This window comes from Vombatus ursinus, unplaced genomic scaffold, assembly GCF_900497805.2.
Source record: "Vombatus ursinus unplaced genomic scaffold, bare-nosed wombat genome assembly UNPS02014775.1, whole genome shotgun sequence".
NCBI lineage: Eukaryota > Metazoa > Chordata > Mammalia > Diprotodontia > Vombatidae > Vombatus > Vombatus ursinus.
In genome coordinates, this window is record NW_020954553.1 from 1,427,102 (window position 1) to 1,443,142 (window position 16,041).

The 16,041-nt window shown below is 39.9% G+C and overlaps 1 protein-coding gene across 8 annotated transcripts in view; it reads left to right on the plus strand.

The window, feature by feature from the left end:
* EPB41 (erythrocyte membrane protein band 4.1) overlaps positions 1-16,041 on the plus strand; it is a 207,054-nt gene that overhangs the window by 136,465 nt on the left and 54,548 nt on the right. For all 8 annotated transcript variants that reach the window (XM_027864668.1, XM_027864661.1, XM_027864662.1 and 5 more), the window contains exons 9-11: positions 1,860-2,012; positions 4,650-4,747; positions 6,573-6,745. In XM_027864668.1, the coding sequence (XP_027720469.1) occupies positions 1,860-2,012; positions 4,650-4,747; positions 6,573-6,745 (424 nt within the window). The remainder of the gene's footprint in view (positions 1-1,859; positions 2,013-4,649; positions 4,748-6,572; positions 6,746-16,041) is intronic.

Consider the following 16,041-nt stretch of genomic DNA (forward strand, 5'->3'; position numbering starts at 1 on the left):
TGAATGAAGAAATGAAAAACTGAATCTGATAGCAAATGATTTAAGATGTGAACTTAGTGTTGTTACCAAAGCTGTGCAAGTATTTAAAAGGTAGAAATTAATGAAGTCTTGCTACTTGCTTAGAGTACACAGGGTGTATTGAATGATTATTAAATTTATTTAATAGCATAATATACTATTAAAGCTTAAAGCTGCACTAAGACATTTTGGGACACCATGTATAACAAAAGCTCTCACAGTCTTTGTGCTGTGAGCAGGCAGCAGGTGCCTGAGGACTGATGTGTGTACTCAGTTATTCTTTTGTAGACTACCTCTGTGAAATATAAATTTAAGTTTAATCTCTTCTTATTATTAGTAAAAGATTCTTTTGATAAGCTCCTGCTTTATTCAAAGTACTATGGTTGTGTATATCTCTACAAGTTGGTTTTGTCAAGTAAGTCTTTCCAGCTTTAATGGGAAGTATTATCAGAAGTGACAGGCAGTATGGTGTCACATATAAAAGAGGCCTGGCCTTGAAGTCAGCAAGAACTGTTTCAGGTCCTGCTTCTGACAACATATGAGCTGTGTGACCATGGGGGAGAACATGGGCTTTTGCCCCAGGTAGTTCTCTGAGGTGTTAAATTATGGGGGAGCTGCTGATCTGTATCAGTGGGGAGGGAGTTTAAACACTGGGAGTTCCTCACACTGATGAAATCACAGACCCTGACCCTTCACCACCATTTCATTGCAAATACTAAAGGTTTACCTATGGTTTTTGGAGGTCTAGAATTTAAGATAGCGTTCTTTTTTTTTTTTTTCCAATCAGTAGATCAGCTTGTATTTATTAAGCACTTGCCGAGTAGGTAGCTAGGTGGCTATCAGGAAGACCTATGGTCAAATCCCAGTTGTAGACACTAGCTGTGTGACATAGGGCAAGTCACTTAACATTTGTCTACCTCCGTTTCTTCATCTGTGAAATGGTGATGATAATAATAACACCTTCCTCCCAGGGTTGTTGTGAGGATCCTATGAGAAAATATTTGTAAAGTGCTTTGCAAACTTTAAAGCCCTCTAAAATGCTAGCTACTATTATTATTCTCTATGCCAGATACTTTACCAGGCACTGGGGGTATAAAGACAAAAAGGAAGCATTCCCTACCCCCAAGGAGCTCGTGTTCCATTGAGAAGTTAACATGTACACTTATAAACATATACAGAATAAATGCAGCTATACACAATCAGTCTACCAACAAACACTTAAAGATCTGCTATGTGCCAGGTGCTCATTAGAAACTGGGGTTTCAAAGAAAAAACAAAATGGTCCCTGCCCCCCCAAGAAGCTCACTTTCTATGAGGTGAGATAGCATACACATATGTAAGGATATTAAAAAATTTGCAAAGCAGATATAAGATAATGAGGTGAAGGGGGGAGGCACTAACAGTCAGGAGGTAACTAGGAAAGACCTAATGGAGAACCCAGCTCTTGAGCTTTGTTTTCACAGAAACCAGGTATTCTAAGAGGCAGTGCTGAAGAGGGAGTGTGTTCTAGGCAAGGAGTACAGCTAGGACAAAGGTACAGAGGTGGGACATGATGGTACGTGTGACAAGACAGCAGGAAGGGCAGTTTGGCTGGGTCTTAGAGTGTGTGGAGGGGAATAGTGCGTGGTAGAGCGGGAATAGTGGGATGGGGCCTGGTTGCGAATGGCTTTAAATGACAAAAGAGTTTATATGTGATCCTAAAGCTAATAGGGAACCATGGGGGGTAATTTAGAAGTGGGGTGACCTGGTCAAAATGGCATTTTAGGAAAATCATTTTTGTATAACATAGATAAATGTTTTTTCCTGCATATTTGAGATGTTGATATTTGCTACTCTTTCAGGACTTGGAGGGAGTGGACATCATATTGGGAGTGTGTTCCAGTGGCCTTCTTGTTTACAAAGACAAGCTGAGAATTAACCGCTTTCCTTGGCCCAAAGTGCTGAAGATTTCCTATAAGCGTAGCAGCTTTTTTATCAAGATTCGACCTGGAGAGGTATGGGGTCCTTGGTTTTTCCCTCAGACTACTCATAGGCTCAGCATAGATGATGCTTCTCCATTCCAGTTTCACCATGGCCTCCCCTTCCCCCCACCCCCATTAGTCATTCAGGATCTGATTGTTCATTGCATGCTTAGCCTCCTTGGTGCTTCTCTTCCTCGTCCTTCCTGCTGGCCTTTAGGCTATTACATTGGGAGATGGAAGGGACTTTAACGATCCTCTAGTCCAAACTACTTAAGAAGAAACTGAGGCCCAGAAAAGGGATGAAACAGACATAGTAAGTGGCTAGTAACTCTGAAAACACTACCCATTCTACTGCTTGTTGGAAAATTGTGTATTACCATATAGAGGAGCCCAGACAAGTCAAATCGACAAGCAGTTATTAAGGGCTCTTACTTTGAAGCCTAAAAAATACAGATTAGTCAGTTTTGTTTTCTGCTTATGCTAGTAAAAACATGGTGGCAAAGTAATTTGACACTGATGCTATGCTGAACTGTATTTGGATTATTTAAGAATTGCCATTATCTAATCATTCTGCTGTCCTCCATTTTCATGAGTATGTGAGTCTTCTCCTAGTGTCTCTAACTTAGTATTGTATCCCTGTTGAACTCTTAAGAAGAATCACTCAGTTTTGGAACCACATTGCTTCTGGCTTTGATATAACTGTGTATGAAGTCACATACCCCACGACCTAGTGTTGTTTTGTGGGCAATTTTCAGTTTAGTGTAAATGATTCATTCTTTTGTGTATACCACCACCTGCTGGTGAAAATTGATCTAACATGTAAGCATTTTTGTATTTGTTGCATGGTATTTTAAAAATTTCTACGGTTTAAAAAAAACCCACTTTTAGGCACTGAGAAAGATAAAGAGATGATGGGCAAAGCATAGATTCATAGGACTTTAAAAGCCTAAGGAGCCTTGGAGAATCTAGTTCAGCCCCTTTATATTGCAGTTGAGAAAAATGAGGTCCCAAAAGACCTTTACTTGTCCAGTGTGAGTGTCTAAGCCAGGGCTAAAACCTAGGATTCCCAACCCAGAGCCCATTGCTTTTTTCCATTCTAACATACCATGTTGTCATTGAAGCATTTGTTCATCACCTAATTGAACTTGCCTCTGTGTCTAAGTATTGTTAAATTGGTAAAAACAAATATGCAGACATTATGTAGATAGTTAAAACACTCAAAAACTTATGGTAGACATAATTAAACATTTAATTCAGTAAATCAGGCATTTGGAAGCCTTAGCTTTCTGAAAAGGTGAGTTCCATAATTAAAATGACAGATGATCATAAAATTCTCTTTATATAAGATAGATTAGAGAACGAAGAAGCCAGAGACAGGCTAGGCAGCTTTTTTCATTCATCTAGGCATAGTGTGGGTGCCTTCAGTGAAAGTGGAATGAAAAACACTAGTAGCCACCCCTTCAATACATAGGTTAATGGAAACAAGGGAAAACATACATATATATTATACATATAAATAAAAGAACCTGATTTAGATCATTAATCTGAATTTCCAAACCAGATACTATCACTGGAATTGCTAATGAGTAATTACAGTGACTGATCCTGAGAATCACCTAGTGATCATTAAGTGAAGTCAGGTGGCCTCAAAACAAACAAGGCTGAGAGAGAAAATGCAGGGGTGGGAAACCTTTGGCCTTGAGGCTGCCTGTGGCCTTCTAGGTCCTTGGGTGTGGCCTTTTGATTGAATCCAAGTTTTATAGAACAAATCCATTTATTAAGGGGATTTGTTCTGTGAAGTGTGAACTCAGTCAAAGGGCAGCACTTGAGGACCTAGAGGCCACAGGTTCCCTACCCTGGTATAATCCATATATTTGATAATAATAACTCCAATACCAATCAGGAATGAACTATAATTGATCCATTCAGCAGCCCATCTTCCTACCCACCTAGAAGAATGAACTGAAATAAAATGTATAATTGAGGCTTCCCCCTGCTCCTTGGACAAAAAAATAAAGTATGCTGTTTGACTTTGTAGTTGTGGAAGGAAGTATCCTATCTTATAGGAAAAAAGCTTTCCTTTCAATAAATTTCTTAACTTCTAGCAAGCTTAAAATTTTCGCTGATATCCTATGTCCCCAAACTGATAGCATGCTTTTTAATAGTGTCATGTTGGTCTGAATATAACCCACACTTTCCACCCAAAATCTGTCCTGAGTTTAAAACCTTAATATAACATCTAATAGCACATTTTTCACTCTATACCTGTACAGTTTTTCCTTCAAAGGGTTCTCATTTTAAGGAGACATAGGTAGAAATTGTAGAGAGGCAAATTTTGGGTAAGGTAAAGAAAAGCTTTTTAAAGAAAAGCTGTCCAAAAGTGAAATGTACTCTCTTAGGAGGCAGTGAGTTCTCTATCCCTGGGAGTTTTCAAGTGAAGGCTGGTGAGCTACTTGTTGGAGACATTGCAAAGGGAATGATTGTTTAGGTATGGGTTGGAGTAGATCCCTTCCAACTTAGTTGGTATGCCTAGTGGTGTCGTCCTGCATTCTGGGATGGTCTATATTTGGAGCAGTATAGGATTTCAGAAGCCTGTATTTCTGTGGATACAGAACTGTTCTTAGGAGGGTGTTCAATATTTGATTTTTTGTTTGTTTGTTTTTTAAATAGCATGAGCAATATGAAAGTACCATTGGATTCAAACTTCCCAGTTATCGAGCAGCTAAGAAATTGTGGAAAGTATGTGTAGAGCATCATACATTTTTCAGGTATATTTCTTACTTAAGTATTTCCCAAGGCTAAATGCTCTCCTTTTAAATTCTTTTATTGTAATTTAATTTGACAGTAATTAAATGTTGGCACAGTGCTTCTTTGTATGGTTGGGTGGTATTCTATGCAGCTTGGATAAGTTCATCTTCAGTAATCCAAAATAAGCCAAATTCTCTTCTTTGAGTAGTGAACAGACTCAAGCAGACATGCCTCAATATTTCCATAATCTGTGGGTGGGTGGAAGAAGAGAGTTCCCTTTCTTTCCTGGGAGCTCAGTAGCATTCTCTGTAGTTCTGAGGCAGGACCAGAAAACTATAGGAGGGAGGAACTAGTTAGTATACTTTAGCCATGTGGTTTTCTACTCACTAACCTCTCTCTCCCCTGCTGTGACTTTTGAAGTCCACGCTGTGTGAACCTAGTGGTTGCTGCATAGTGAGAGTGAAACTTCACACAGCACCTGGCCCTGAAGCCCAGCTGTTCTAGAGAGTCAGAAAAAGCCAGGAAAGCTTTTTTTTATTCCCCTTCAGTTTTTGTGATTCTAGCGCTTTTCTGGACACAGAGAGTCTGCCTCCTGTCATGGGGGTCGGCAGACAAGCCAGTGAGGAGACCTTTTCACTTGGCTCCTTATACATGAATAGTGTAAGTACTATTAATAGTGAGCATTTATATGGTGGTTTAAGGTTTGCAAAGCACTTTACAAATATGATCTCATTTGATTGTCACAGCAACCTTAGGAGGTAGGTGTTGTTATCATCCCATTTTATATTTTCATATCCTGTTTATCTCCATAGAAACAGTGGACAGGGATAAAATACAGGGGAAAATATGTTATTTTCAATTTCCATTACAGAATAAGTTGTGGAAGCAAATGTTGGACCCATTCTGGGACTAATATTAGCTATTGACATTATAGATTTCTTTCCTTTGTATTCCCATCTTTTTTTGCTTTAATCCAACCAAGAAAAATGTAGGGTTTCAGAAAAGAGAGGGAAGAATAGTAGAAAGGAATGCACTTGAATACTTTAATGTATTGTAATGTGAAATTTGGCTGTAGGTGATTGGTCATTTTGTAGAACGATATTTAAATAAGTCTGTTGTGTCAGTGGGAGTACATATGTAATAATTTAGTCATTCATTTCAGATTATGAAAAGGAGAGAAATATGTGCTGTATGAAATTATTTTTCCTCCCCACAGGAATTAGTTGATTTAAATCCTAGTTGCATTCAGTAGCCTAAATGGGAAGATTCCAAGAATAATATCAATTAAATTTCACATAGTGCTTTGCAGTTTTACAAAGTGCTTTCCCTAGTAGAGGTATTGTGGTCCCAACTTGTTAGAGGCTTAGAGAGGTCACACAGGTGGCAGATGATAGAACCAGGGCTCACTCCAGGGCTTAGATTCTAAGTCCAGTGTTCTTCCTCCTAGATCATGCCACCCTTTCAAATCTTATCTTTTTTTGGCTCATTAACACTTAAGAATCACACAGAAAAAAGTGTGTGTGTGGGTGTGTGTGTAGATGGTAGAAGATTTTATTAAATTTGAATTGATAGATTGAATAATATCTTGAATGTTACTTGAGCTTGGGGCATTTAACATGATTATTCTTGGTTCTCATATATTACAGACCCCTAATAAAGCATGTTTGAGAACTGACAGAATTAGTAATATAATTACTTTGATAACCTTTTTCTTAGTCTGCTTCAAGTTGTTATAAGAAATGTTGTGAACCATTTTTTTCTTTTGAAATATTCTGCTGTGTACGATAGTTGGGTCTTGAAATCAGGAAGCTAAGTACAGTATATGTATGTGTATATCTCTTCCAGACTAACATCCACCGAAACCATTCCCAAGAGCAGGTTCCTTGCCCTAGGATCCAAATTTCGTTACAGTGGCCGGACTCAGGCCCAGACCAGACAAGCCAGTGCTCTTATTGACAGGCCTGCACCACACTTTGAGCGTACAGCAAGCAAACGGGCCTCTCGGAGCCTTGATGGAGGTTTGTACTGAATGTGTACTGTCTCTTTATTTCTTCATTGTCCTTAATAAGTAAGGGGAAGGAGGAGGATTACAGCTGTCTACAAATCAACTGTTCATGACATCATAGATTTCTAGTGCTGGAAGAGACCTTAGAGGTTCAGATTTACAGAGATGGAAGAATGCTGGTAGATCACTTAGTGCAGCCCTCCCACTTTACAGATTGAGAACTGTGGCCCAGAAAGAAGGGGATTTATCTATGATAACATAGCCAGTTACTGAGTGGCAGAGCTGAGACTAGAATCCTGCTCTCCCACTTTCAAGTCCAGGGTTCTTTCTACTCCACCTCTGCTATCCTGTCTAATCTGCCCCCCTTGCCAATTCCTTTTTTGTATTCTGAAAGCAATAATGGGAGCAGGAGAGACTATTAGGGGACCTGTCCATATATTGTGCTGTGTTAAATAATCCTATGAAAAAGGGGTTCAGCAGATACCTGCTTTCTAGGTGTGGTGTATTTTAAAATACCATAGAATCTTGACACAACCCATTTGTGACAGACAGAGTAAGTGGTCATTGCACCTCTCTCTGAATACCTCCAGTGATTTCTTCAATGAGATCCTCTCAAAAAGGATCTAGGTAGTATTTGGAGGCAGAGCCTTAGAAATACTTTTTTGATTTGGTCAGCAAGTATTTATTAAGCACCTCTTGTATGCCAGGCACTGTGGACACAAATACAAAGAGTGAAGCAGTTCTTACTTATGATTAGAAGATCTTCAGCAGAACAAACAGCATTTGTAATCAGATAGCAGATGGAGAAGCTTCTCCTAGAGACTTGTCTGCCCCTTTTCTGGTTCTCCCACTTTTGATGAGTCATCCACAGGTGGAAGATAGGTTTACCCAAGGCAGAGAGGATTTTTGTCCCACCTCTTAGTGACATACCTCTTTCCCTTGGAGCTTCCCCACTGTTTTGAGTCTGAAGGGATTGCTGTCATTGACTGTTTTTTTTCTGATAGGCATTCTGAGCATAGGGGACAATCACTGCAAACATAGAGAGGCAGGAGAAAGGACAGTTCTGTGTGAAGAACAGTAAGCAGGCCAGAGCGAGACAGCAGGATGTATAAAGTTTTGATAAGGCAAGGATACAGAGGTAGCAGCCTGATAGTCTAACATAAATAATTGATATCAGCATTATAAAATTAGCTCATTAGAGCAGTGCAAGAGCACTGTTAGCTCCAAGTGAAGAAACGTCATTTGGTATAATTAGGCATGTATTCCCCAGTTTTCTAGGTGTTGGCAGATCCCCTTATTTGATGCCTAGTTTGTTTCTGTCGGTTATTAGGTGCACGTAGGCAATTTATGTTTCTCTGTCAGTGCATGGAATGAAGCATTATAGTGAACTGCCTAAAGACCACTCTTCTCACCTCCTCTTTCTTCTTCTGAACTTATACTACATGAGATTGTACTGTAAGCTGGATGTGACTTCTCTTTCTGCTTATGAAAATGGCTTAGGCTCAAGTTATCATCTGCATTGGTATCTTCAATAAGTTAGATGTCCATGAAGTGGCATTTTCAAATGTTCTCTCAATTCACAGTTTTTCAAGTAATTAGAAGTAAGGCATAGAATAGTTTAATATTTGGAAACTTGAAACCAGTCAAGTCTTCATAAGCCCTATGAGGAAATGCTGCTTGTCTAAAAATTATTGTTGTTGTTACAATAACATTTTGTTACAAATTTATTACTGGTAGCCCCTCACTTTTATACAGTGCCTTTCAAAGCACTTTGCTCACACTTCCCCTGTAGAGCAGGTGGTGTAAGTGTGCTCCACTTTACAGATGAGGAAACAGTAACTGAGAAGGTGAAGTGACTTGAACCAAGTCAGTACAGGTGGTAAGTAACTGGGAGAGAGAGACAGAGTTGGATCTGCTGCAGATTCTTACCAGTCAAGTGCTCTTTCCACTTCATAACCTTCTTAGAGCAGCCATTTCATATAGTTATGAGAATGAGTGCAGTTTCCCCAGAAGAGAAGATATCTCAAAAAATTGAATTCGGAAGGATGTATAGCCTGGAGAAGACTCAAGGGAAGAACATGATCACCAAGAACAGACTTACTCTTGTAATAGACGTATTACAGCAGAGGGTAAGATGATGAGCAATAGATGGGAGATACAGGGAACAGATGTACGGGAACTTCCTAAGCAGAGATACACAGAAAAGGAATGGGTTGCCTGAAGAAGCAATAATTTCCCTGTCATCGGAGGTGTTCAAACAGAGATTGAGGGACCACTTGTTTAAGGTATTGTAGTGGATAACCATGTTCCATGTGGGGGATGGTGTGGACTACAATCTAGTCTTAAGTTTTACAGAACAAATACTTTTATTAAGGGGATTTGTTCTGTGAAGTTTGGATTCAGTCAAAGGGCTGCAGTTGAGGACCTAGAGGGCCAGGTTCCCCACCCTTGGACTAGATTATCCATAAAATTCCTTCCGACTCTGAGTCTTTAATTATTTTTCCTCTCTCTGGCCTTTACTTCTACTTGTCTTTATCAAATACCCCTTCCCATATCATAGCTCTCTCTTTCTGCATAGAACACTGAGTGCTAGGGTAGTAATAGTGAAGATGTAAAAAACTTGGCTCTGAGATATTAGTCCTGGATTAAAACCAAATACAGTGTGTTAAAATAACACATGGTGAAAGCATGGACCATGTTACTGTGATGCCAGACAGAGCTGAATTAAAACCTTGGGAGGGGGTGTGGATACACATGTACGATGATGCTTTTAACACAACTGTGAAGCAAAATATTTTGTCACACTCCTCTGTGTTGACAGATTTGGGTCTGCCATCTGCTCTTATACCACATTGTCTGGCTCAGAGCAGCCGTGACAGTCACCCTAGAGTAACAGGGACTTGTAAGAACTCAGCAGTCTCTCATTGAGTGGCACGGTAGATTCCTGTCTTTCTGAGCAGTCATTTGTTGGATTGTTTCTTTGATGAGTAAGGACAATAACAAAGGTATTTTTCATTTGCCTGTGGATGCTGTGTATCTGTAGTAATGATGGAAGTAACAGCTTACATTTACATAATACTTTGCAGCTATTGAGACCTGTGTATCCATTATTTCATCTGACCCTCCCAACAACCCTCCTCTGACTTTCATGGGTGAGGAAGCTGAGCCTTAGAGAGGTTAAGTAGCTTGCCAGTGGTCAGGCAGTTAGTAAGTAGTAGAGGGAACTCAAACTTCAGGGCCTCTCACTCAGTGTTTCGCTATTTCTGTTATACCAGTGAGTATTTTTATAAAATTCTTCTTTTTATCTCTTTGAATTAATGATAGCTGACATTTAGGGAGTGCTTTAAGGTTTATAATGTTCATTACATACATTATCTCATTTGTTCTTCACAATCCAGTGAAGTAGGTAGGTGCTTCAGGTATTATCCCCATTTTCCAGATGAAGAAACTGAGGTTTGGAGAGTTTAAATAATTTGCCTAAGGACACCAAATAGTAAAAGACAGGGCTCATGTGCAGGCCTTCTCACTCTCAATCCATTGCTTTTTCCACTATATCACTGAGGAACTTTATTAATTTCTCTTCTTTGTCTATTTTAACTTATCAAATTAGCATTGGAAGGTACCTTAGAAGTTATCTAGTTTAGCTATTAATTAAAGCATGAATACTCTCTGAGATTCTGTGATTCTTCGACTGGACCTCATCATTCCACTTAATCTGCTCTCTTCAAAGTTACCAGTGTTCTTTTAATTGCCAGATCTAATGGTGTTTTCTTAATCCTCATCCTTCTCGAACCCTCTACATCCTTGTACACTATTGTTCACTGTCTTCTTCTTGAGACTCTCTTTTCTTTAGGTTTTTGTGACATTGTTTTGTCCTGGTTCTCCTCTTACCTCTCCAACCTCCTCATTCTCCTTTTCTTTATCTTCATCTAGATCACACCTGTTAACCCTGGGTGTTCCCCCAAAACTCTGTACTGGCCCTTCCTTCTTCTCTTTTCCATGTATGCTGTTTACTTGATGGTCACATCAGCTCCCACTGATTTAATTAAAATCTCCATGATGATAATTGTCAGATCTGTTTATCCAGCTCTGACCTCGTTCCTGACCTTCCATTTCCTATCTCCAAGTGCCTATTGGACGTGTTGAACTGGATGTACCATAGACATCTTATACTACACACACACATACATACACACACACACACACACACACACACACACACACACACACACACACACAAACACATACCTTATTTATCTTCAGTGTAAGAAAATTAAGCACTATATTCCATATAAGTGAACCTTCTAAGAAAATGAAACAAACCTTAAAAACGGCAAGATTTATTTTACTTTATTTGAAAGCATCATAGATTCATAGAAAATCTCAGTCTAAAACTGAACTCTCATTGTCTTTCCTCCCAATCCCTCTTCTCTTCCAAACTTCCCTATTACTGTCAAGGACACCACAATTTTCCTGTTGACCCATACTCACAACCTAACTTTCATCCTTGACTTCTCACCCTCAACTATCCCCCATATTTAATCAGTTGTCAAATCTTTTGATTCTGCCTTTATAATATCTTTCCTTTATGCTTCTTCCTCTCCTCTGACATTGCCATCACCCTAGTGAAGGCCTTCTTCACCTATGCCTGGACAATTGCAATACCTTCTGCTTAGTCTCCCAACCCCAAATCTCTTCCTCCTCCAGTCCTTCCTCCATTCAGCTGCCAAAATGATCTTCCGTAAGCACAGGTCTGACTTTGTCACCCTTCTTCTCAATAAAATCCAGTGGCTTTCTGTCTCCTCCAAGATAAAATTAAAGTCCTTTTAGGCTTTTAAAGTTCTTCAGAATCTGACCTCTTCTTCCCTTTGCTGTCTTCTTACACCTTACTCCTCTCCACATACTCTGCAATTCAGGGACCATGGCTTCCTTGTTGTTCCTCTAACAAGACACTCCATTTCCTAACTGTGAGCATTTCCTCTGGCTGTCCCCCGTTCCTGGAATGCTCTTCCTTCTCATCTTCGTCTCCTCACTTCTTTTAAATATCAACAAAAATCTCGCCTTCTGCAAGAAATCTTTTCCAGTTCCCCTTAATGCTAGTGCCTTCCCTCTGGGATTATCTTTAATTTATCCATCTTATCTGTACCTAGTTGTTTATGTGTTGTCTCTCCCATTTGACTGGGAGCTCCTTTATGGTAAGGATTGTTTTTTGCTTTTTTTCTGTATCCTCAGTGCTTTGCACACAGTGATTGGCTCTTAATTAATACTTATTGTCTTGATGGACTTGGCATCCTTTGTAAAGTATTATTTTGAATTTCTTAAGGATAAACAATTTCATTTGTCCTGTTTTTAAGGAATAACACAATTATGTAATGTTTTAGACAGATTTCCTCTGAACCTGTGATGCTTCCTAATAAAGTAAAGTAAATCTTGCAGCTTTTAAGGATTGTTTCCTTTATTTGGAAAGTTCACTTATGTGGATTGCAGTGCTTAATTTTCTTAAACTCGAGATAAATAAGACACAATCATAAGCATATATATACATACGTGTCCATATATATGTAAATACATATGTATATGAAAATTGTTTATTTTAACTAATTATGTCCTTGAAACTGGAAATTAAATCAAAAGAGGAGGAGAGATTGTGATAGGTAAACACCTAGGATCCAAATTTTAAAAGGGGGCTTTCTAAATGTGTATTGGAATTCCTTGAAGATTATGAGTTCCTCATCATTGTGAATCTTCAGGCAAAGGTTAGAGAATTGTCAGGGAGGCTGTCGAGAGGATTCCTGGTGAAGCAGAGGTGGTCCCTTTCCACTCTGTGCTACTGTGTGTTACCATTGCTGGGCTATTGATCTTGCTATCCTCAGCCTGTACTTTTTTTTTTTTTTTCATCTTCTTTAAACCATGCCACACAGCTTCTCCCTTATGTATAATTGAGAATGGATTGGTTTGATGGTCCAGGGTACAAAAGATAGGGTTCTTGGAGATGATAAAAGAGACTAGAAAAGTTTCATCCTGTTTTGACCTTGTCCCTTTGGAGGAGTGATGGCTAGAAGTTTTGAAATTCATGCTATTTTAAAAACAAAGTAAGACCATATGTTGCATTTTAAGGAGTTTTGAGTCTGGTTCATGTATCTGTATTTATAGGCCCTGGAAAGCAATAGGGATTTAGAAAACATATCTGAAATCTCATTCACTTTGACAAACTCTAGAGACAGAGATGAATCAGACACGATCCCTACCTTCATAAGGATTATAATCTAGCAAGAGGGAATAGGATACACACACACACACACACACACACACACACACACACAGAAAGAGAGACAGAGAAATGTATGTGTATCTATCTAGATATACTAGCTATATACTAACCATAGTGCATAGTAGAATATAAAAGCCAAAGCCAAGTGCTAAATGCTGTAAATGGGTAGAGAAGTTCTTTCTGGAGGGACCTAAATCTATAAAGACTATTAAGATATTCCCTAATCAGGGTGCGGAGCCAAGATGGCAGAGTAAAAGCAGTGATTTGCTTGAGCTCTCCCCCAAACCCCTCCAAATATCTATAAAAATTGGCTCTAAATAAATTCCAAAGCAACAGAACCCACAAAAAGACAGAGTGAAACAAATTTCCAGCCCAAGACAATCTGGATGGTTGATCGGAAAGGTATATCGCACTGGGCTGGGAGAGGAACGAAGTTTGGTGTAGGCGTGCAGGCAAGGCAGGCCTCAGCAAACCTGGAACAGGCCTCAGAGGACTGAATCCCATGCAGCTGTGGCGGTTTGCAGACTTCTCAACTCACGAATGCCAAAGACAACTTAGAAGGTCAGTGAGAAAATTCTGTGTCTGCAGTGAGAGAGAGAGAGAAGCACAGTGGTCTCAGCTCCAGTCCCCCAGCCTGGCCCTGGGACAGTGGCTGCTTCCAGAGCTTCCGGCCCACAGACTGAGGGGGAATTGAGTGGCTGATCAGAGGGGGATTGCAGGGATCTCTTTGCTGGTGCAAGATTCTCTTGCTTTGCCCGTGCTTGGATTGGAGTTCTAGGTGGTGGTCCTGGGGCGAGGAGGAGTGCTGGCGTTGTGGAGCTCCTAGTGGTGGTGGAGAGGAAATCCTCCTCACAGTTCCAGGACAGAAAAGAGTGCTTGAGGTCACTCATAGACCAGAGCACAGGCCAGGAGAGGAGTAAACACCTCGCCCTTGATCATAGCACCTTGGAAGAACTGAAAATTTACAGGTCCCTAGAAGTATCTCTGAAAATAGCTGCACAAAACCCCCGAAACTTGGGACAGTACATTCTCCACACTGGACACAGACCCCTACCTTAACAAAGAGTTTATAACTCAAGTTGGGATCATGAGCAAGAAGTGCAAAAAGAGTCAGACCATAGAATCTTACTTTGGTGACGAAGAAGATCAAAACATACAACCAGAAGAAGACAACAAAATCAAAGCTCCTACATCCAAAGCTTCCAAGAAAAATATGAATTGGTCCCAGGCCTTGGAAGAACTCAAAAAGGAGTTTGAGAAGCAAGTAAAAGAAGTAGAGGAAAAACTGAGAGTCATGCAAGAAAATCATGAAAAACAAGTTAACGGCTTGCTAAAGGAGACCTAAAAAAAATACTGAAAAAATTAACACCTTAAAAATAGCCTAACCCAAATGGCAAAAGAGGTCCAAAAAGCCAATGAGGAGAAGAATGCCCTAAAAAACAAAATTGGCCAAATGGAAAAGGAAGTCCACCACCGCTTCCTTAAAAATTAGAATGGAGCAATTGGCAGCTAGTGACTTTATGAGAAATCAAGACATTGTAAAACAAATCCAAAAGAATGAAAAAATATAAGAGAATGTGAAATATCTCATTGGAAAAACAACGAACCTGGAAAATAGATCCAGGAGAGAGAATTTAAAAATTAATGGACTCTCTGAAAGCCATGATCAAAAAAAGAGCCTAGACATCATCCTTCAAGAAATTATCAAGGGGGCAGCTAGGTGGCGCAGTGGATAGAGCACCCGCCCTGAAGTCAGGAGGACCTCAGTTCAAATCCGGCCTCAGACCAAACACTTGACTCTTACTAGCTGTGTGACCCTGGGCAAGTCGCTTAATCCCAATTGCCTTAAAAAAAAAAAAAAGATAAGAAATTATCAAGGAAAACTGCGCTGATACTTTAGAACCAGAGGGCAAAATAGAAATTGAAAGAATCTACCAATCACCTCCTGAAAGTGATCCCCAAAGGACAGCTTCTAGGAGTATTGTAGCCAAATTCCAGAGTTCCCAGGTCAAGGAGAAAATATTGCAAGCAGCCAGAAAGAAACAGTTCAAGTATGTGGAAACACAATCAGGATAACACAAGATTTAGCAGCTTCTACATTAAGGGACTGGAGGGCATGGAATATAATATTCTGGAGGGCAAAGGAAATAGGATTACAACCAAGAATCACCTACCCAGCAAAACTGAGTATAATCCTTCAGGGTAAAAAATGGTCATTCAGTGAAATAGGGGACTTTCAAGCATTCTTGATGAAAAGACCAGAGCTGAATAGAAAATTTGACTTTCAAGTATAAGATTCAAGTGAAACATGGAAGAAGTAAACAGGAAAGAGAAATCATAAGAGACTTACTAAGGTTGAACTGTTTACATTCCTTCATGGAAAGATGATATTTGTAACTCATGACTCGTTTGTCGGTATTAGGGTAGTGGGAGGGAAAAAATTATATGTATGTATAGATAGATAGATAGATAGACGGCACAGGGTGAGTTGAAGATGAAGGGGTAATGTCTGGAAAATAAAATTAAGGGGTGAGAGAAGATTATACTGGGAGAAGGAGAAAGGGAGAGGTAGAATGGGGTAAATTATCTCACATGAAACAGACAAGAAAAGGCAGTGGAAGGGAAATGGAAGGTGAGAGGGAATGTTTGAACCTTATTCTCATAGGATTTGGCTTAAGGAGGGAATAACATACACACTCAATTGGGTATGGGAATCTATCTTATCCTATAGGAAAATAAGGGGGGAAGGGGGCAGGGGGATGATGGGGGGGGCAGATTGGACGAGGGGATAATCTGAAGCAAACACTTCTGAGGAGGGACAGGGTCAAAAGAGAGAACAGAATAAATGGAGTGCATTCCAGGAAATTCTACATGAATGTGTGGAGGTGGAAGAGAGAAGGGCAGAGCCACAGTTAGCGGTTCCTTTTAGCGGGAGCACAGAGCATGTGAATGGGAGGAATAGTGTGAAATGATGGTGGAGGAGAGCTCGATCACCGCGGGCCTTATTGGCCAACCAACAAAGTTCGTCTTTCCCCCCC